This window comes from Rhinichthys klamathensis, unplaced genomic scaffold (genome assembly GCF_029890125.1).
Source record: "Rhinichthys klamathensis goyatoka isolate OS25496 unplaced genomic scaffold, OSU_Roscu_1.1 h1tg000285l_1, whole genome shotgun sequence".
In the NCBI taxonomy this organism is placed as follows: domain Eukaryota; kingdom Metazoa; phylum Chordata; class Actinopteri; order Cypriniformes; family Leuciscidae; genus Rhinichthys; species Rhinichthys klamathensis.
In genome coordinates, this window is record NW_026606804.1 from 204,651 (window position 1) to 227,237 (window position 22,587).

At 39.7% G+C, this 22,587-nt stretch overlaps 1 protein-coding gene across 1 annotated transcript in view; it reads left to right on the forward strand.

Annotated features, from left to right (window-relative positions):
* The window catches only part of sugct (succinyl-CoA:glutarate-CoA transferase), a 165,935-nt gene that overhangs the window by 75,075 nt on the left and 68,273 nt on the right, over positions 1-22,587 (forward strand). Inside the window, exons 10-12 of the mRNA XM_056269613.1 lie at positions 1,020-1,091; positions 1,269-1,366; positions 11,364-11,466. Of these exons, the coding sequence (XP_056125588.1) occupies positions 1,020-1,091; positions 1,269-1,366; positions 11,364-11,466 (273 nt within the window). The remainder of the gene's footprint in view (positions 1-1,019; positions 1,092-1,268; positions 1,367-11,363; positions 11,467-22,587) is intronic.

The window sequence follows — 22,587 nt, forward strand, 5'->3', positions numbered from 1 at the left end:
TCAAATTTCGGTTCTGGAAATGTATGCAAATTAGTGCATATTTAATTAGATATCGCCTCATTTGCAACATATCGAAACATTTGTGAAAACGTTTGTCTTAATGTATTCTGATTAATCAACTGGGGAAGTATGGTGATATCTTTTAGTAAATTGTTTTACTAAATTAATATGGATCCTTTTACATATTTCCAGGGTTCTCAGAAGCGGAAGTCATCATAGTTGGGTAAACTTTTATAGCGGTGAATGGGAGATGACAGCAAATATCATTTTTGTAATTGCATTTGCTCTAAAAGTAGAAACAAATAAAGAAATGCGATAGTGTTAACGTGACTTTCCAAAAGAGGCGAAAATAGAAAAATAGATTGATTACAGCAGTCAGAAGAGAGAAAGATGTCAAATTTGCCAGCACTCCCTCAGTCGCTGTATTAGAAACATTTTATTACTAGATAACCGTGTAAACGCTTCATCACAGTCTGTGAAAAGGGTCCATTTTGCCATCATCATCATCATCTTCCTCTTTTTTAGTTAAAAACCTGTATGATAAAAGTAGTCAATAAAACTTTTGATTTACTATACTACTATAAATATACCATAATATACTCCTGTTGTTGCTTGTTTCATTATTTGACGTTGTGGTCATGTGGACTAGTGAACTTTGATAACCACTGGTCAACATGTACTTTCATAGTTGTATATTGTGCTAAATATCTCCTTTTTTGTTTCACTGAAGAAAGTAAGCAATGGGGTTTTTAATAACATGAGGATGAGAAAATAATGACCGTGCTTTTTTCCCCGGGTGAACTATTCCTTTAAGTGGGAGAACCCTTGAGAAAATAAACATTAGATGCAGATTTGCATGAAATACTGTTTCACTAGTTATACATTTTATCATATCAAAGTTTTCAATGTTGTCGTTTTGTTTCTGTTTATGGCCGTTGGTGTGTGAGGCTTTTCTTTATTACTTACACAGTTTATCTGGCAGTCTGTTCTGTATGCTTATTAAATCTCTATGTTTGCAGGGTTTCAAGACCAAAGATGGATATTTGGTTGTGGCAGCGGGAAATGACCAGCAATTTATGAAAGTGTGCAAAGTAAGCAGAGACCTTTTATTATGGACTCAAAATATGCATATTAATAAATCTAACCAAGGTTTATTTGTACATTTCAGTCACAGTCCTATTTTATAGCTATATGCATTTGTTTTGACTGATGGGAAAAGGCTTCACATTACCTAACAGTTCTGTTATCGAACGTGTCTGTTTGCCAAGGTCCTGAGCATGAACGGTCTGGCCGACAGCCCGAAGTACAAAAGCAACCAGTTAAGAGTCCAGCACCGCAAAGAGCTGCTGCAGATTCTGTCCAAGAGGTACGTCAACGTGAAATCAAAACCAAACCTGTGAGTAATGTGCACCCTTCGTCAGTGCACTTTATTCCAGACAGTAAATGTTAATAGCATCTTTGTAATCATTCATCAAAATGTATTAGCTTGCTCCACTTGACCACCTTTTTCGACTGACGTACCTTCCCACTTGTATGGGCTAATCTACTTCAAAGGGTAAGTTCACCAAAAATCTCATCATTTACTCTCCCTCATGTCGTTCCAAACCCGTCAGACTTTCGTTCATCTTCAGAACACTAAAACGTGATGCGTAACACGAGAATGAACCTCATTGGTTCTTGCTGAAGCTCAAACGTGATGCGTAACACGAGAATGAACCTCATTGGTTCTTGCTGATGCTCAAACGTGATGCGTAACATGAGAATGAACCTCATTGGTTCTTGCTGAAGCTCAAACGTGATGCGTAACACGAGAATGAACCTCATTGGTTCTTGCTGAAGCTCAAACGTGATGCGTAACACGAGAATGAACCTCATTGGTTCTTGCTGAAGCTCAAACGTGATGCGTAACACGAGAATGAACCTCATTGGTTCTTGCTGAAGCTCAAACGTGATGCGTAACACGAGAATGAACCTCATTGGTTCTTGCTGATGCTCAAACGTGATGCGTAACATGAGAATGAACCACATTGGTTCTTGTTGAAGCTCAAACGTGATGCGTAACACGAGAATGAACCTCATTGGTTCTTGCTGAAGCACAAACGTGATGCGTAACACGAGAATGAACCACATTGGTTCTTGCTGAAGCACAAACGTGATGCGTAACACGAGAATGAACCACATTGGTTCTTGCTGAAGCTCAAACGTGATGCGTAACACGAGAATGAACCTCATTGGTTCTTGCTGAAGCTCAAACGTGATGTGTAACACAATAATGAACCTCATTGGTTCTTGCTGAAGCACAAACGTGATGCGTAACACGAGAATGAACCTCATTGGTTCTTGCTGAAGCACAAACGTGATGCGTAACACGAGAATGAACCACATTGGTTCTTGCTGAAGCACAAACGTGATGCGTAACATGAGAATGAACCTCATTGGTTCTTGCTGAAGCTCAAACGTGATGCGTAACATGAGAATGAACCTCATTGGTTCTTGCTGAAGCACAAACGTGATGCGTAACACGAGAATGAACCACATTGGTTCTTGCTGAAGCACAAACGTGATGCGTAACACGAGAATGAACCACATTGGTTCTTGCTGAAGCTCAAACGTGATGTGTAACACGAGAATGAACCACATTGGTTCTTGCTGAAGCACAAACGTGATGCGTAACACGAGAATGAACCACATTGGTTCTTGCTGAAGCACAAACGTGATGCGTAACACGAGAATGAACCACATTGGTTCTTGCTGAAGCACAAACGTGATGCGTAACACGAGAATGAACCACATTGGTTCTTGCTGAAGCACAAACGTGATGTGTAACACGAGAATGAACCCCATTGGTTCTTGCTGAAGCACAAACGTGATGCGTAACATGAGAATGAACCTCATTGGTTCTTGCTGAAGCTCAAACGTGATGCGTAACACGAGAATGAACCTCATTGGTTCTTGCTGAAGCACAAACGTGATGTGTAACACGAGAATGAACCACATTGGTTCTTGCTGAAGCTCAAACGTGATGCGTAACACGAGAATGAACCTCATTGGTTCTTGCTGAAGCTCAAACGTGATGTGTAACACAATAATGAACCTCATTGGTTCTTGCTGAAGCACAAACGTGATGCGTAACACGAGAATGAACCTCATTGGTTCTTGCTGAAGCTCAAACGTGATGCGTAACACGAGAATGAACCACATTGGTTCTTGCTGAAGCACAAACGTGATGCGTAACACGAGAATGAACCTCATTGGTTCTTGCTGAAGCTCAAACGTGCTGCGTAACACGAGAATGAACCTCATTGGTTCATGCTGAAGCTCAAACGTGATGCGTAACACGAGAATGAACCTCATTGGTTCTTGCTGAAGCTCAAACGTGATGCGTAACACGAGAATGAACCTCATTGGTTCATGCAGAAGCTCAAACGTGATGCGTAACACGAGAATGAACCTCATTGGTTCTTGCAGAAGCTCAAATGTGATGCGTAACACTTGAATGAACCTCATTGGTTCATGCAGAAGCTCAAACGTGATGCGTAACACGAGAATGAACCTCATTGGTTCATGCAGAAGCTCAAATGTGATGCGTAACACGAGAATGAACCTCATTGGTTCTTGCAGAAGCTCAAACGTGATGCGTAACATGAGAATGAACCTCATTGGTTCTTGCTGAAGCTCAAACGTGATGCGTAACACGAGAATGAACCTCATTGGTTCTTGCTGAAGCTCAAACGTGATGCGTAACATGAGAATGAACCTCATTGGTTCTTGCAGAAGCTCAAACGTGATGCGTAACATGAGAATGAACCTCATTGGTTCTTGCTGAAGCTCAAACGTGATGCGTAACACGAGAATGAACCTCATTGGTTCTTGCTGAAGCTCAAACGTGATGCGTAACATGAGAATGAACCTCATTGGTTCTTGCAGAAGCTCAAACGTGATGCGTAACATGAGAATGAACCTCATTGGTTCTTGCTGAAGCTCAAACGTGATGCGTAACACGAGAATGAACCTCATTGGTTCTTGCAGAAGCTCAAACGTGATGCGTAACATGAGAATGAACCTCATTGGTTCTTGCTGAAGCTCAAACGTGATGCGTAACATGAGAATGAACCTCATTGGTTCTTGCAGAAGCTCAAACGTGATGCGTAACATGAGAATGAACCTCATTGGTTCTTGCTGAAGCTCAAACGTGATGCGTAACATAAGAATGAACCTCATTGGTTCTTGCAGAAGCTCAAACGTGATGCGTAACATGAGAATGAACCTCATTGGTTCTTGCAGAAGCTCAAACGTGATGCGTAACATGAGAATGAACCTCATTGGTTCTTGCTGAAGCTCAAACGTGATGCGAAACACAATAATGAACCTCATTGGTTCTTGCTGAAGCTCAAACGTGATGTGTAACACGAGAATGAACCTCATTGGTTCTTGCTGAAGCTCAAACGTGATGCGTAACATGAGAATGAACCTCATTGGTTCTTGCAGAAGCTCAAACGTGATGCGTAACATGAGAATGAACCTCATTGGTTCTTGCTGAAGCTCAAACGTGATGCGTAACACGAGAATGAACCTCATTGGTTCTTGCAGAAGCTCAAACGTGATGCGTAACATGAGAATGAACCTCATTGGTTCTTGCTGAAGCTCAAACGTGATGCGTAACACGAGAATGAACCTCATTGGTTCTTGCTGAAGCTCAAACGTGATGCGTAACATGAGAATGAACCTCATTGGTTCTTGCAGAAGCTCAAACGTGATGCGTAACATGAGAATGAACCTCATTGGTTCTTGCTGAAGCTCAAACGTGATGCGTAACACGAGAATGAACCTCATTGGTTCTTGCAGAAGCTCAAACGTGATGCGTAACATGAGAATGAACCTCATTGGTTCTTGCTGAAGCTCAAACGTGATGCGTAACATGAGAATGAACCTCATTGGTTCTTGCAGAAGCTCAAACGTGATGCGTAACATGAGAATGAACCTCATTGGTTCTTGCTGAAGCTCAAACGTGATGCGTAACATAAGAATGAACCTCATTGGTTCTTGCAGAAGCTCAAACGTGATGCGTAACATGAGAATGAACCTCATTGGTTCTTGCAGAAGCTCAAACGTGATGCGTAACATGAGAATGAACCTCATTGGTTCTTGCTGAAGCTCAAACGTGATGCGAAACACAATAATGAACCTCATTGGTTCTTGCTGAAGCTCAAACGTGATGTGTAACACGAGAATGAACCACATTGGTTCTTGCTGAAGCACAAACGTGATGCGTAACACGAGAATGAACCTCATTGGTTCTTGCTGAAGCACAAACGTGCTGCGTAACACGAGAATGAACCACATTGGTTCTTGCTGAAGCTCAAACGTGATGCGTAACACGAGAATGAACCTCATTGGTTCTTGCTGAAGCTCAAACGTGCTGCGTAACACGAGAATGAACCACATTGGTTCTTGCTGAAGCTCAAACGTGATGTGTAACACGAGAATGAACCTCATTGGTTCATGCAGAAGCTCAAACGTGATGTGTAACACGAGAATGAACCACATTGGTTCTTGCTGAAGCACAAACGTGATGCGTAACACGAGAATGAACCACATTGGTTCTTGCTGAAGCACAAACGTGATGCGTAACACGAGAATGAACCACATTGGTTCTTGCTGAAGCTCAAACGTGATGCGTAACACGAGAATGAACCTCATTGGTTCTTGCTGAAGCTCAAATGTGATGTGTAACACAATAATGAACCTCATTGGTTCTTGCTGAAGCTCAAATGTGATGCGTAACACGAGAATGAACCTCATTGGTTCTTGCTGAAGCTCAAACGTGATGTGTAACACGAGAATGAACCTCATTGGTTCATGCTGAAGCTCAAACGTGATGCGTAACACGAGAATGAACCTCATTGGTTCATGCTGAAGCTCAAACGTGATGCGTAACACGAGAATGAACCTCATTGGTTCATGCTGAAGCTCAAACGTGATGCGTAACACGAGAATGAACCTCATTGGTTCTTGCTGAAGCTCAAACGTGATGCGTAACACGAGAATGAACCACATTGGTTCTTGCTGAAGCTCAAACGTGATGCGTAACACGAGAATGAACCTCATTGGTTCATGCAGAAGCTCAAACGTGATGCGTAACACGAGAATGAACCTCATTGGTTCTTGCTGAAGCTCAAACGTGATGTGTAACACGAGAATGAACCTCATTGGTTTTTGCTGAAGCTCAAACGTGCTGCGTAACACAAGAATGAACCTCATTGGTTCTTGCTGAAGCTCAAACGTGATGTGTAACACGAGAATGAACCTCATTGGTTCATGCAGAAGCTCAAACGTGATGTGTAACACGAGAATGAACCACATTGGTTCTTGCTGAAGCACAAACGTGCTGCGTAACACGAGAATGAACCACATTGGTTCTTGCTGAAGCTCAAACGTGATGCGTAACACGAGAATGAACCTCATTGGTTCTTGCTGAAGCTCAAATGTGATGTGTAACACAATAATGAACCTCATTGGTTCTTACTGAAGCTCAAATGTGATGCGTAACACGAGAATGAACCTCATTGGTTCTTGCTGAAGCTCAAACGTGATGCGTAACACGAGAATGAACCACATTGGTTCTTGCTGAAGCTCAAACGTGATGTGTAACACGAGAATGAACCTCATTGGTTCATGCTGAAGCTCAAACGTGATGCGTAACACGAGAATGAACCTCATTGGTTCTTGCTGAAGCTCAAACGTGATGTGTAACACGAGAATGAACCTCATTGGTTCATGCAGAAGCTCAAACGTGATGCGTAACACGAGAATGAACCTCATTGGTTCTTGCAGAAGCTCAAATGTGATGCGTAACACGAGAATGAACCTCATTGGTTCATGCAGAAGCTCAAACGTGATGCGTAACACGAGAATGCACCTCATTGGTTCATGCAGAAGCTCAAATGTGATGCGTAACACGAGAATGAACCTCATTGGTTCTTGCAGAAGCTCAAACGTGATGCGTAACATGAGAATGAACCTCATTGGTTCTTGCTGAAGCTCAAACGTGATGCGTAACACGAGAATGAACCTCATTGGTTCTTGCTGAAGCTCAAACGTGATGCGTAACACGAGAATGAACCACATTGGTTCTTGCTGAAGCTCAAACGTGATGTGTAACACGAGAATGAACCTCATTGGTTCATGCTGAAGCTCAAACGTGATGCGTAACACGAGAATGAACCTCATTGGTTCTTGCTGAAGCTCAAACGTGATGTGTAACACGAGAATGAACCTCATTGGTTCATGCAGAAGCTCAAACGTGATGCGTAACACGAGAATGAACCTCATTGGTTCTTGCAGAAGCTCAAATGTGATGCGTAACACGAGAATGAACCTCATTGGTTCATGCAGAAGCTCAAACGTGATGCGTAACATGAGAATGCACCTCATTGGTTCATGCAGAAGCTCAAATGTGATGCGTAACACGAGAATGAACCTCATTGGTTCTTGCAGAAGCTCAAACGTGATGCGTAACATGAGAATGAACCTCATTGGTTCTTGCTGAAGCTCAAACGTGATGCGTAACACGAGAATGAACCTCATTGGTTCTTGCTGAAGCTCAAACGTGATGCGTAACATGAGAATGAACCTCATTGGTTCTTGCAGAAGCTCAAACGTGATGCGTAACATGAGAATGAACCTCATTGGTTCTTGCTGAAGCTCAAACGTGATGCGTAACACGAGAATGAACCTCATTGGTTCTTGCTGAAGCTCAAACGTGATGCGTAACATGAGAATGAACCTCATTGGTTCTTGCAGAAGCTCAAACGTGATGCGTAACATGAGAATGAACCTCATTGGTTCTTGCTGAAGCTCAAACGTGATGCGTAACATGAGAATGAACCTCATTGGTTCTTGCAGAAGCTCAAACGTGCTGCGTGACACTAGAATGAACCTCATTGGTTCTTGCTGAAGCTCAAACGTGATGCGTAACACGAGAATGAACCTCATTGGTTCTTGCTGAAGCTCAAACGTGATGCGTAACACGAGAATGAACCTCATTGGCTCTTGCAGAAGCTCAAACGTGCTGCGTAACACTAGAATGAACCTCATTGGTTCTTGCTGAAGCTCAAACGTGATGCGTAACACGAGAATGAACCTCATTGGTTCTTGCTGAAGCTCAAACGTGATGCGTAACATGAGAATGAACCTCATTGGTTCTTGCTGAAGCTCAAACGTGATGCGTAACATGAGAATGAACCTCATTGGTTCTTGCAGAAGCTCAAACGTGCTGCGTAACACTAGAATGAACCTCATTGGTTCTTGCTGAAGCTAAATTGTGATGCGTAACACGAGAATGAACCTCATTGGTTCTTGCTGAAGCTCAAACGTGATGCGTAACACGAGAATGAACCTCATTGGTTCTTGCTGAAGCTCAAACGTGATGCGTAACACGAGAATGAACCTCATTGGTTCTTGCTGAAGCTAAATTGTGATGCGTCACACGAGACTGAACCTCATTAGTTCTTGCTGAAGCTCAAACGTGATGCGTAACACGAGAATGAACCTCATTGGTTCTTGCTGAAGCTCAAACGTGATGCGTAACACGAGAATGAACCTCATTGGTTCTTGCTGAAGCTCAAACGTGATGCGTAACATGAGAATGAACCTCATTGGTTCTTGCAGAAGCTCAAACGTGATGCGTAACACGAGAATGAACCTCATTGGTTCTTGCTGAAGCTTAAACGTGATGCGTAACATGAGAATGAACCTCATTGGTTCTTGCTGAAGCTCAAACGTGATGCGTAACACGAGAATGAACCTCATTGGTTCTTGCTGAAGCTCAAACGTGATGCGTAACATGAGAATGAACCTCATTGGTTCTTGCTGAAGCTCAAACGTGATGCGTAACACGAGAATGAACCTCATTGGTTCTTGCTGAAGCTCAAACGTGATGCGTAAAACGAGAATGAACCTCATTGGTTCTTGCTGAAGCTCAAACGTGATGCGTAACACGAGAATTAACCTCATTGGTTCTTGCTGAAGCTCAAACGTGCTGCGTAACACGAGAATGAACCTCATTGGTTCTTGCTGAAGCTCAAACGTGATGCGTAACACGAGAATGAACCTCATTGGTTCTTGCAGAAGCTCAAATGTGATGCGTAACACGAGAATGAACCTCATTGGTTCTTGCTGAAGCTCAAACGTGATGCGTAACACGAGAATGAACCTCATTGGTTCTTGCTGAAGCTCAAACGTGATGCGTAACACGAGAATGAACCTCATTGGTTCTCGCTGAAGCTCAAACGTGATGCGTAACACGAGAATGAACCTCATTGGTTCTTGCAGAAGCTCAAATGTGATGCGTAACACGAGAATGAACCTCATTGGTTCTTGCAGAAGCTCAAATGTGATGCGTAACACGAGAATGAACCTCATTGGTTCTTGCTGAAGCTCAAACGTGATGCGTAACACGAGAATGAACCTCATTGGTTCTTGCTGAAGCTCAAACGTGATGCGTAACACGAGAATGAACCTCATTGGTTCTCGCTGAAGCTCAAACGTGATGCGTAACACGAGAATGAACCTCATTGGTTCTTGCAGAAGCTCAAATGTGATGCGTAACACGAGAATGAACCTCATTGGTTCTTGCTGAAGCTCAAACGTGATGCGTAACACGAGAATGAACCTCATTGGTTCTCGCTGAAGCTCAAACGTGATGCGTAACATGAGAATTAACCTCATTGGTTCTTGCAGAAGCTCAAACGTGATGCGTAACACGAGAATGAACCTCATTGGTTCTTGCTGAAGCTCAAACGTGATGCGTAACACGAGAATGAACCTCATTGGTTCTCGCTGAAGCTCAAACGTGCTGCGTAACACGAGAATGAACCTCATTGGTTCTCGCACGTCAAGCGAAGATGCTTGAGATTCCGTTTAACACAACTGATGTGTGCGTTGATGAATGATTAGATTTAATTTAGGCTTTTAATCACGTGTTCATCATATAAAGCGATCGAGTCTCTTCAGAAAATTTGGACTAAACTGCTCAATAGGCTTTATACACAGCTTCACTACTTCCTGAACTTCAGCCAGCCCTTTGTTTCCTGTCTGTCATTATTGGACAAACTGATTAATCCAGGTGTGCCTGATTATTGTTACTGAGGCCAGGCACACCTGGATTAATCAGTTTGTCCAATAATGCCAGACAGGAAACAAAGGGCTGGCTGAAGTTCAGGAAGTAGTGAAGCTGTGGCATAAAGCCTATTCATAAGGATTAGTTTCACGATCTCTTTATTAACTAAGTGTCAAAGTGGTAGTTGCGTAGCTGTCAATGGAGGGACCGAAATCTCAGATTTCATCAAAAAGATCTTCATTTGTGTTCTGAAGATGAACGAAAGAAGGTTTGGAACGACATGAGGGAGTGTAAATGATGACAGAATATTTCATGAATTAATCCATAATTATCATTATATTTCTACCTGATATTTTAAGACATATTGACCTTGACACACAGGGGTGTCACAAAAGTGCCACTCTATATCATTTCCTACTCTGTTTTAGTTTAGTTTTGTTTGATTGTTGTTTGGCACAGGGACTGTTTTGAGGATGTAAAAACACTCATGATCTACAGTATATTTATAATCTTCCGAAGCCATAGGTCAGCTTTATCTGAGAAATAGACTAATATGTAAGTCCTTATATGCTAAAAATCTGTTGCATCTTTACAGTCTCAATCAAAAGTAAAATGAGTAATACAAACCATTTAATTTGTCTTTAAATGTTCAAACATTTGATGCTGGGAACATTATTGGTTAGAGAAATAGCTTTGGATCTGCAAAGTAACAAACCAAAAACGTCCCTTTCTCTCTGCTACTTTTCTGCTATGGCCTGTCTGATGCATTTTGCGGTTAATGTGTGAGAACTGGAAAAAGCTTTCTGTTAAGAAGCTAAATTAATGTTTTTTGACATTGAAACATTTTGTTCGCACACCCTCAAGACATCCTTAATACGTTTGTCAACAATGGGATTGTTGTGAACCGAAATACCTTAAAGTCTGTACAAAATTCAAAGGGCACATTCTGACTGGGTGAATCAGCGTCAGTCACTGAAGACATGCTTTGTGTGAGTATGTTTATAAAATGAGAAACCTTATATGTTTGTATATTGCTAGAAAAAGAAGCCTGGATTAACTTTAATTATAGTGGGCATATTAAGTCAAATCTTTCAAAAGAGTGTTGGTGGTTTTACACAGTGCTGTTGTCCTGACAGAGAGAGGACACATATGACTTGCATTTGAGCTCATGTTATCGTGTTTTCCAGCACCGCTCCCTTCTGTCCCTGTTCAAACCTTCATTCATGCCTCTGTCCTCCCTCAGGTTCATGGAGGACACGACTAGAGAGTGGTTGAGACGGTTCGAAGGCACCGGTGTCCCCTGTGGCCCTATCAACAGCATCCAGCAGGTGTTCTCCAACCCTCAGGTTAGTGTTGGGGACGCTGGTCTGAAACTGATCTAAAGCTGTGGTTTTGCTTCAGGACACGGATCTTACATTGGACCTAAAGTGGCGACTCAACTCGCTACAGACAAAAGTGTTTATTGTACAAAAGGAAACACAAATGTATTAATATTCTGGTTGTCAAGGCTAACCTGTCCGTGTTGACTGTCCGTGTTGGCTGCTTCTGCAACATAACTAGAACATGACAAAGTAACTTTATTTTGCCCCCCTAACTGCAAAATGCACAGTTATATGGTTCATTGCATTTTATTATTGTTATTTTATGTTATTTGTATACATTGTGCAACACTACATTGAAGCTACATAATAATAATATGAAAAATAACATATAATCTATACATTTTAAATGATTTAAATTATATAATATATATATATATATATATGTATATATATATATATATATATATATATATATATAAAATAAAAGTGTGTGTGTATTTACTCTTAGTTTTTTAAAGAAATGTCAGCATAAAAGAATAATAAACTATATATTTTTGGTTATACTTTACAATAAGGTTGCATTAGTTAATGTTACATTAGTAATGCATTATATTCTATATTATATATTAGAAATATATTTGTTAAAGGGTTTGTTAAACTAAGTTAGTGCTAGTTCATAGAAATTCATTGTAAGTTCATGCAAACTCAGATCCATTAAATCATATTAACAGGTACAACTTTTGATTTGAATAATGTTTTAGTATATGTTGAAACATTAAGATTAATAAGAAGTATTTAGAAGTATTTTTCATTTGTAGTTCATATAAACTAATAAACTAGGTAACTAAAGTTAACAAATGGAACCTTATTTTAAAGTCTTACCAATTTATCCATCCATCCATCCATCCATCCATCCATCCATCCATCCATCCATCCATCCATCCATCCATCCATCCATCCATCCATCCATCCATCCATCCATCCATCCATCCATCCATCCATCCATCCATCCATCCATCCATCCATCCATCCATCCATCCATCCATCCATGGTTAATTTGCATGAATTGTCAGAACTTATTGCCTAACTTTCCAATACTGAATATAAGTTAGAATGTTTTGTTTTTTGTCTCATCTATCGCTACTTGGCGGGTTTTTAGTGGAACATTTTCTAACTTCACTATTGTTGTCATGCTACTGAAAATTGTACAGTAGTTAAGTTAGTAGCATTGCCTGTTAGCTACTTAGTAACTCCCCTGGGTAATAATTAGTGTAATAGATCGTCTAGTAATATCTACAACATCATGCAGTTGTGAAAAACAAGCATCCATTATTACTGCCGGGATAACACTGATCGGCAAAACTTGCTTAGTTACAAAACAAGGGTCAAGACCATTTCTTTGATCCACATCAGTAGCTAATAAAGTGAAAAGTGAAACACTATCATATGTACAGGCCCCTAGAGCAAGGAATTTAACACTGCTGGAATTTGAACCCGTTTTTGTACACCAAAGATGCAGAAGTTTCCTTCCACACATACACACACTGTTTAATTCCTACCACATGTTGGTACAGCGAGTGCTTGCACTTAAAGGTCCCATCAGCCTGTGGAGGCTCTCGCTCTACCGCATCATATGATCGGAGTTAACAGCTATTGTTTTTGTCCTTGGTGATTTGAAACACTCATTGAAGTTCCAGTGAGGCTATAATCAATATTACATTTTTCCTATGTGGTTTGCTATATTTAGCCTTTCACTATACTTTTACTCAAAGAATTTGAAAACATATTAGTCATTCATAGTTGTCTAATCGAAGGCATTTCAACGTTTCGGCAGTTTTTTGCCAAGGAACGACAAGAGAACAAGTATATATGTGTTAGACATTTCTCTCAACAAACTGACAGAGTACCACTATGCATTGTAATATTTTCATCAAAAATATAAATCAATCCCAAAAGTGCCTGTAGTTGTAGATTCACTTAATTCCATCCTTATTGTTTGAAATCTATAAAATAATATTGTAGCCTGATACTATGATAATGTCTTGGAAACGCAGTTGTTTTGTTCTTCATGTCTGCCTTTATTTTTGTCAACATTAGCACTGTCCGAAAAAACATGTTTGGGCCTACACACCGTAGATGGTCTCAGTGATTGTCAATTTGTCTTAGTGATTGTCAATTTGTATAATCAGTACAGTACACCATTAATCAATGTGCCGCAGCTCTACGCTAAACTATGTCAAAACAGCTTCATGTATGTTTTGACATATAGATCAACCTGACCCCATTTGCAGTTATTGTATATTTAAGTTGTCAATCATTGTCAGTGTATTACTTTGCTATTTAATAGATGATCTTACAGTATACCAGGGTCATTCCCCCTGGAGTAGCATGAGGTTACTGTAAGTGCCTCGTTTAAGAGCAAAATAGGAATAATTGTTTAACTCTCGTGGGGTTTAAACTTGCAACCTTTCAGTTACAAGCCGTCCATTTAACTCATCATATCATAATCATAATATCAATAGTATATTTGATAACATGTTATTTTGTTCGAATTTTTGACTTGTCTAACCCTAAAATAGTCTCAGCATTCAGTGTTTTTACAACTGTAAATCTGGTTCGTTCATCTCCAATGACTTGTTGCAAGCAATTTGTCCATTTGAAGACATATTGAACATCCTGCGTCCTTATCGTCTAAAGTTTCACGAGAAACAGCCAGCGCAATTGCGTTCTGGTGAACTTTTGACAGCCGAAGCTGACGATTCCATCTGGAGATCATATCTGTCAGAGGACAACACAAATCTGTTAGCCATTGCTCCTTCTGACCGAACGGCGAAACCAAAAACATCCAGCGTTCACTGGAGAAATCAGCAGTAGCTGCAAGGGCACAGAGGAAATTATCCGACAGACGTGAAGAGCGAGCTAAGGAGATGATTCAGGAGAAGGGACAGCTGCACATGTACAGGACAGAAAACCAGATGGAGAGGATATGGATGGGGAGGTTAGTATTAGAGCAAGATAGAGTGGGTGATATTAAGACTTAGTGGACGAGGAGGAGCGCTACGACTAGACAAATGAGGAAAGCAGATGGAATATGGGTAGGGCAGTCAATGAAACTCATGTAGGTCATGTGACCTGATGTAGGGGTTGAACACTTCTGACCAGAGATGGAAACTAAACCTGGTCAATAAATCTGCCATTGTTCGGGTGACCTTCATCCATAACTTTGGCCTGTTGAAACACTATAATTCAATGTTCTTGCTTCTTCATGCATAACTTAAACTCTTCCTGTTTTTCTTGTCATTTTCCTCTTGTGAAGCTGGAGAATTTACAAAGTTAGCACAAGCGTTATTCAGGATTTCTCAACTATCAGTCATGTCGGCCTCCCCGAAGCCTGGTTGGGGATGTTTGTATTTGAATATAATTTCAACAACTGTGAACATTTAAGTGCTCACAGGCACTTTTGTTCTCACTTGATTATGATACACAAATAAACAATGTTCTACATCAATGGAAACTGATCAACCACACAGATCTTGTTCTTCCAAATGGGATTTGAAGTCGGTTTTTGAGTATTGAGGAAATTATCCTGGCATGCACAGATGAGAACCTCTGGTTGAGCCTCTCATTATTTTCATCTTCCATTGGTCCTTTGAAGCATGTTTGGGTTTTGGTCAAATTACTACAGCTTAATTTATAACCCATTGAACGTAGGGGAAAAATTAATAGCGAAAGTGTTGGCGTTTCAGACTGTCTGTGGAGTTTCCATCGTCATTTTTGTTTTTGACGGACCTTTTCTTTTGGTTCTCTGTCATCCAACAAGTGAAGAATTTAACCATTTGAACTTTTTTTTAATGATATTTATTGGCCCCATTTCTAGTTTCCAGTGATGTTTGCTTGACATTCATTGACTTGTTCCTCTATGCTCCCCAGGCTCGCAGTATCAGGTTGCTTATACTTGATTTTCAAATATCACATCCGTGAAAGTCGGGTTATGTTTTGGTCTGGAGCTATTGGCCGCCAGTCTTGGTCCCCCGGTTGCTGTCTGAATGTAGCAAAAATGCAGAGGTTATCGCCCGTTTCACCGCTGAGCCACACACCTGGATTAAGTCCGGTGAAATATTAATATTAATATTGGATATTTCCAGAGCATCATTCCTGTCGTATCAGGTGCCAGGCACAGATGTTGGACTTGGACAAAATGGCTCCCAGATGTGAGCATGGTTGAATGCTGAGTATTCACACGGATGAAAAAAACAAAAAACAAAAAGGAAGGAGAAGAATTTCTGGAGAAGAGTCAACTCCTTTTTTTGAGCTTCCAAGTCGAACTGAATAACTGGATGTTATTGTTTTGTTTGAGTGCGTGCATGTGTGAATGAATCCCTGTTTATCTGAATCTTGTTTGAACTGCATAATCAGTCTAAGCCTGAGTTTGTTCCAACTATCCATGCAGGGCTCAGAGTGAAATCCACACCGCCCTGATCTCTAGGTTGTTGTGACTTATGAGGTCAAGCTATCATCCTTTTGAAAAATTATTTTTGGAAATGCTCTTTTCTTGGTCTTCCTTTTTTTCAACACTAGAACTACATGACTGCTCAACCACGTTGAAAGCTTCAATCTGTATCATTTAACTTTGTCAATTTTTTGCCTTATGCATGCCAAAATACATCATTCCACATATAGGGTACATCATATCAGTGCTAGTCTTAGACTTCTGGGGGCCCTAACCAAAGCTTTGTCCAGGGGCCCCTATCAGTGCATTCATAACAAAATGACCCCCAACCCCTTAATCTGGTCTTTCAGAGCAATTTCACTGTCATTTCACTGTATGATTTTAGTTGTTGGTTACAGTCAAAAAGGTCAAGATCTATGAGATGGAGTGGGCCAAAAATCACTATTTTAAGGAGGGATACAGACATTTGATGTTTAAAACTAGCTTCTCTTCCTGGTAGTTTCATATTATTCCCGATATTAGTTCTAACAAAAAAACATCTGATGTGTGCCTCTATTACTTAAATGGCCATGGGACTTCAAAGTGTATTGTATTTGTGAAAAGGGCCAAGAAACCACAAACACTCAATGAATTTTATGAATGGAAATAAATGTAATGCCTTAAGGACGACATTAGCTGCTGACAAAAAATGAAGTGGGAAAAATGAATGATGACCTTTTGTTTTCCTGCAATATGTCTCTCTGTGATTTTTTTTTTTTTGAGTGGATGTGAACATGGAGTAAACCAGCTGCACACAATAACTGATAATTACCGACCTTGGTGTTGTCTCACAGCAGAGTTTTCCACCAAATGTTTACAAGTAAAGGGATGTTTCCGGGCCCCGTGGACCTTCAAATGCACCCAAATGAGTGAAGAGCCAAGCAGTGGAGCTTAAACAGATGTTGCAAGGAGCAGTGCAGCAGGTCACAGAGGTCCTACAGTCTCCTGTTGAGGTCCAAGACTGTTGCTACAGTAATTGGTCCAGTCACGTGAGAAGGTCCAGTAAGGTTGAATTGTCTCCGTCACTGTAGTGTGTGAGTAATGAGGGTTTTCTCTGAAAGCATATACTTCAGTTGTACTTTCCTGGCTGAATACTCGAGGATCTTTGCCATTGTTATGGCCTTGGACCCTTGTGAAAATGACAGACCCGTGTACTGTAACTAGATAGGTTCGGCACACACACGCTGCTTGGATTCTAGTGCACATGATAAACTTCATTCCTCACTAACTGTTTTGCTCCTCGTGGATCTTGTATTTACAATGAATGAGCACAGAAACAGTTGAAGAGAAGTTCACTGCTGTTTTTTTGGTGGGAGGAAAACTATTGGAAAATTTGAGTAACCTCAAAAGACCTTAGTATTTGTGTTACTGACTCATTCAGTTGAGTATGGAATTGTGATCTGGAAAAGATAGATTGACAAGCTGATCGACTCCAGCAATTGTTGAATGAGGAGCGTAGGGTAAGCTGTGCCACTTTTTGAACCTTTTCAGTTAGGAGTTCGCCCATAGCACTGAAACTGCTCTTCTTCGGGTGGTTAATGACATTCTTCTATCCATGGATTTAGGGTTAATAAACTTCTTGATGCTTCTCGATCTAAGCGCTGCATCTGACACAGTCCGCCATGAGTCCGACTGATCTCTCGATATCGGCATCACTGGTTCAGCTCTTTCCTGGCTCATTTCCTACATCAGCGACAGAAATTATTATATCACTTTACAAGGGTATAAATCTGCCACTGCTCTGCTTTCACAGGGTGTTCCTCAAGGTTCAGTTCTTGGTCCAATACTGTTCATCATCTATATATATCCACTTGGTGACGCAGGCATGGACTTCAATTTCATTGCTATGCTGATGGCATTCAAATTTATCTTACACCAGCTCCGATAGGCCATCCCTGCCTGACTCACTCACTGCATGTACAGTATCAGGGACATCAAGCATTGGATGTCCCTGAATTTCCTTAAATAAATAATGAAAATAATAATAGTGAGATATTGGTGATTGGCTCTGCTACCTCAGTCAAAAGGATGGACCTGTCATTTGATATTGATGGAGTTCATGTTAAGCCTTCATCATCTGTCCGTAATCTTGGTGTCTTATTTGACTCAACTCTATCTTTTGGCTCTTATATTTCTTCTGTTGTTAAAAACTCTTTTTTTTCCATCTTCGTAATATTGCACGTCTTCGATCTTCTCTCACTTTAGCTGATGCAGAAATCTTAATTCATGCGTTAATCACATCACGCCTGGATTATTGCAATGCTATCTATCTGATCTACTCTCCTCCTTCTCCTACTGCCCAGTCTCTTAGATCACTTGAGCTTGTTCTTTTGTCCATTCCTCGTTTTCGGTTGTCCACTGTAGGTGGAAGGTCATTTAGTGAATATGCTCATAAATTGTGGAATTCACCACCTCTTACACTTCGTAATATATCATCCTTATCTATCTATTTAATATGTATTTTGGATCATGTGGCTATATGTGGCCTTATGTGTTTACAATGTGAATGTGGGTGTGCAAAATGTATTGTAATGTATAATATAAATCGACCTTGAGCTACGGAAAGGCACTATATAAGTAAAACGTATTGAATAAAACACCTGAATTGACATATAGGCATAATGAGGTAAAATTTAAATATTAAATTATATTGCAGGGTGTCGACAATTTTGTCTTTTTCTAAATGTTTAATATTTGTATGTATATTTAATTATTTATATATATATATATATATATATATATATATATATATATATATATATATGTTGTAATATATTTATATTATAGGATTAATTAATATTTTGTATTGCCTTTTTAATTGAAAAATTTCAGCTTTCATTTTAATTTTAGTTTAAGTAATTTTTATGTGCTTCTGTTTTTTTTGTGTCAGTTTTAGTAATTTATTTCAGTTAGTTGCCAATGCACAAAGGCAAAAAAATTTAATTATTTAACATATTAAAATTAAATATATCAAATATATTTTACATTTATTTTGAATTTATTTACTAACTTGTACTATACAAATGCTCTTCTCAATATCACTTTTCTCATGTGTATCTCAACACTTTAATTCTTTCTAAATAGTCTAATGACAAAAACTGCTTACAGTCTGCTAGTTTAAAGGGGTGACACACCTTACCCCACTCTCTCCCACTTTGATTTGTACATTTAAATGATTTGGTTTTCTCATCAGCTTGGGTAATATCTGATTTTCCTCATCACAAGAGGAACAGTAACTGACTGCCAAAAGAGGATAGTCAGTTTACTTGGTTTTGCAGTCAAAAAATGTCAGGAACATAACCTAGATGACACTTCAATGGGATGTTGGTTTATGGTTGCTGGTATTGCTCTTGGAAAGTTCTGTAGCAAGAATAAACGGGTAATCCAGGGGTAACAAAAATTATTAGAGCCTTTGTGTGAATGTCAGGGAAAGGACTGGTGTAAATTACAGTGTGAATTCCCAAGCCTCTGATTTTCCCATGGTCTTCTTCCAAAGTCCACCCATCTTTGATATTTTTGTATAGAGTAACCATCTGTGGGATACAAAAAAAAAAACCCAGTTGATTTACAAATTCCGCTGATACGGACAAGTAAGTATAAATTGAAGTAATTGCAAATCGGCTGAAGTCAGTCAAACAAGATGTACTAATTTATTTTCTCAGCCAATATTTCGTGGAACATTCGCATATTCGTCTGCTTCCACAACCACAACTCTTTGTCCTTGGCAGTCCTTTTTTGGTAATCCTTCATTTGCACATCTTGGAGGAAGTTCTAGCATCTACAACAGAACGTCGTGAGCTTGCCGAATGTTATATTCAGTCCGTTTGCTCTGTTTGTCCTGACAGCAAACTCAGTTCTCCACCCCATCCTTCTCTTTTCATCTCTCTGAGTCACTGTACCATACTGTTTGACCAGCCAGTGGACTGTTTGCTTTGTTTCGTTGGGATTAAGCTCCCCGGGAGCAGAGTGAATGAAAGGGAAGAGCGTGATTGTGGTGCATTTTTCACATGAACAGTGCAATGGGATCCACCCGGTGGTCATAGTCAATTAAACTAAACAGCTGTTGACTGGAGTGGGCTTCACTAAGAGTGAATTGTACAAGTGGACATCTGGTCTGCATTAAAATACTAGCACAAAAGTTAAACTAAGCAGCATTCGTAGCTGTAGAGAGCAAATACGTTTCCGAATGAATGCGCCTCCAAATGAGGATCAGAGAAATGAAATGAAATGAAAATCAATGTGGTGATTCATATGGTTGAATCACTTCACTGGGGGTGGCCAGACCGCATGACTTACGGATAGACTGACCTTTCACACATACAAATATGTTATTGTGTAAAGGAAATGATGTCATTCCAAACCTCTTAATGTTATTTTGTCCATGGGACAAAATGGTGTGAATTTCCACACAGCAGTGCTGCTGCACATCTAATCTTTATAAAGTTATGTGATAGATTTGTGTAATGAGCAACTGAAATGCAAGTTATTTTCTCTTCGATTGATCATGGAGGTCTTTATGCAGCTCTCAAAACAATGCGCACTATTTTGGTGCAAGTTACACTTCAATAACATCAAGCGTCATTGGTTCTTGCCTTGTGACCAAACATCATGGTGTTAAACCTTCGGTATAGCAACAAAGCTATACAACATATAGATTTTTTTTTTCCGTGTGTGTGTTCAATAAAAAAATAACAGCATGCAGGTTTGGAACAACGCAAGTGAACTATTTATTTCACTTGTTACACTAACCATTATACCAGTTCCTTTCACATTCCATTTTAAGGTTGGACTTCATCCAAAATGGTGGGCAAAATTAGATAAATGCTGATTTATTCTTATTTATATTTCTATACATTATTGTTAAGGCTGATTTTAGAGCTTTTTTAAACTGATCACTCATTTGATAATTTCATGCTCGCTTCCTTTATTTTTACATGTGGTTTACATTTGCCTTCATCAAATTCAAACATTAAATACAACTAGTAATATTTTTAATAGCTGCCATTTATTGGTTATCGCCAACCATATGATAAACATGATCAGCTTATCAAATTGGATGGAATTTTAATATTGATGCATCCCTAATTATATTCCACTCAATACTTAAAAGAACTATAGTAGTTTAGTAGTAACTTTCAAAATAATATGAAACTGACTGTTTTACTCAAAAATATGTGCATGCTTTGTTAATTTGAGTATTGCTTTGTTAATTTTATTTTCATTTGATACCTTTTATTGCAATCAGTTTCTCCCATGTAAAGTTTCTCAAAGTCTGCCATGTAGAGCGCTATTTGTGTGGCGTGTGGAGTTGCTGTCTGTGTACAGCCTTCCAAAATCGTTCATGATTGAGCTGCAGTTTCAGTTAGGATGTTTCCATAGAGGCCAGGAGGGAGTTTACTTGGTTGTGGAATAGGCCCAATATTGTAGAATTGCTATATAGAAGTAGAAGTACACTAGCCTAATGGTGTCCAACTGGCTAAGAGGACCTAACCCAAGGTGTCCAATACAAGTTCTGGAGGACCAACGTCCCTCAGAGTTTAGCTTCAACTTGTCTCAACATACCTACCTGAAAGATTCTAGTAATCCCTAAGACTTTGATTACCTCGGTTCAGGTTTGTTTAATTGGGATTGGAGCTAAACTCTGCAGGACAGTGGTCCTCCAGGAGCAGGATTGGACACCCTGGCCCTAACCCCAACTAACACTGTCAGCACCAGACAAAAGCAAATCAAACCCATTATAGTCAGTGATGCTGTCTACACTGGTTGTGGTTTGACGCAAAGCGATACGACAAATTCCTGACGTCCTTCACAGATACAGAGTGGGTTGTATGATTTGGGTGCTTCTTGTGCTTGTTTTAAACACTGATATAGGGTGTCCAGGTATTTCACAGGTCTACAGTCTTATCAGGAGAACATTTCTGACTTATTTCCAGTGCTCAATAAAATTATATTTAAAACTTAAAAGAATAAGGAAGTTTGTCAGAACGGTAGTCTAGGGTAAAAACACATCAAGCTGTAGTGCTCGTTTGGGAAACCAGGATTTAATTCTGGCCCATATTGTATCCCGTTCCCATTTCCCCTCTCCCTTTTGTGCTCCCAATTTGGACTGAACTACAGAAAGTAAAAAAAATATATATATATTTTACAGATGGATTTTGTGATTATAATCCTGTAAACATGTCTATTTTTTTCTTGCACAACCTCAGTTAAAAATTACGGAGCAAATCACCTAATGTTTTTTGGCTAACTCTGTAGTCCTTGGAGAAATCCAATCCATCTGGATAGGAATTTCTCTGATTGTGCTTTTGACACTTCTCCTGCACCTTGATTATGGATTTAGTCATTTTTTTCATTATGCTGGTTAAAATAATAGTTTACATCCCAAATACAAATGAAATCCCTAAGGAGTTTTCCTATCATGGACCGCTCAGCAAGGGTCTGTCCAGAAAGCATAATTAAAAAAAGACACAGGGCAGTTAAATGGAGAAAAAAAATGCTAGGTCTCCTTTAAAAGCTGACCTTATTTTAACCATGTTTTTAGAGCGCTGTCATGCACGAGATGCTGTGAGTGCAATGGCCAAAGATGTCCATCTAGTGTGTGCAACAGTGGCTATGTTAACATGCAACCAAATAATCCGTTAGTATTCAGATTGACC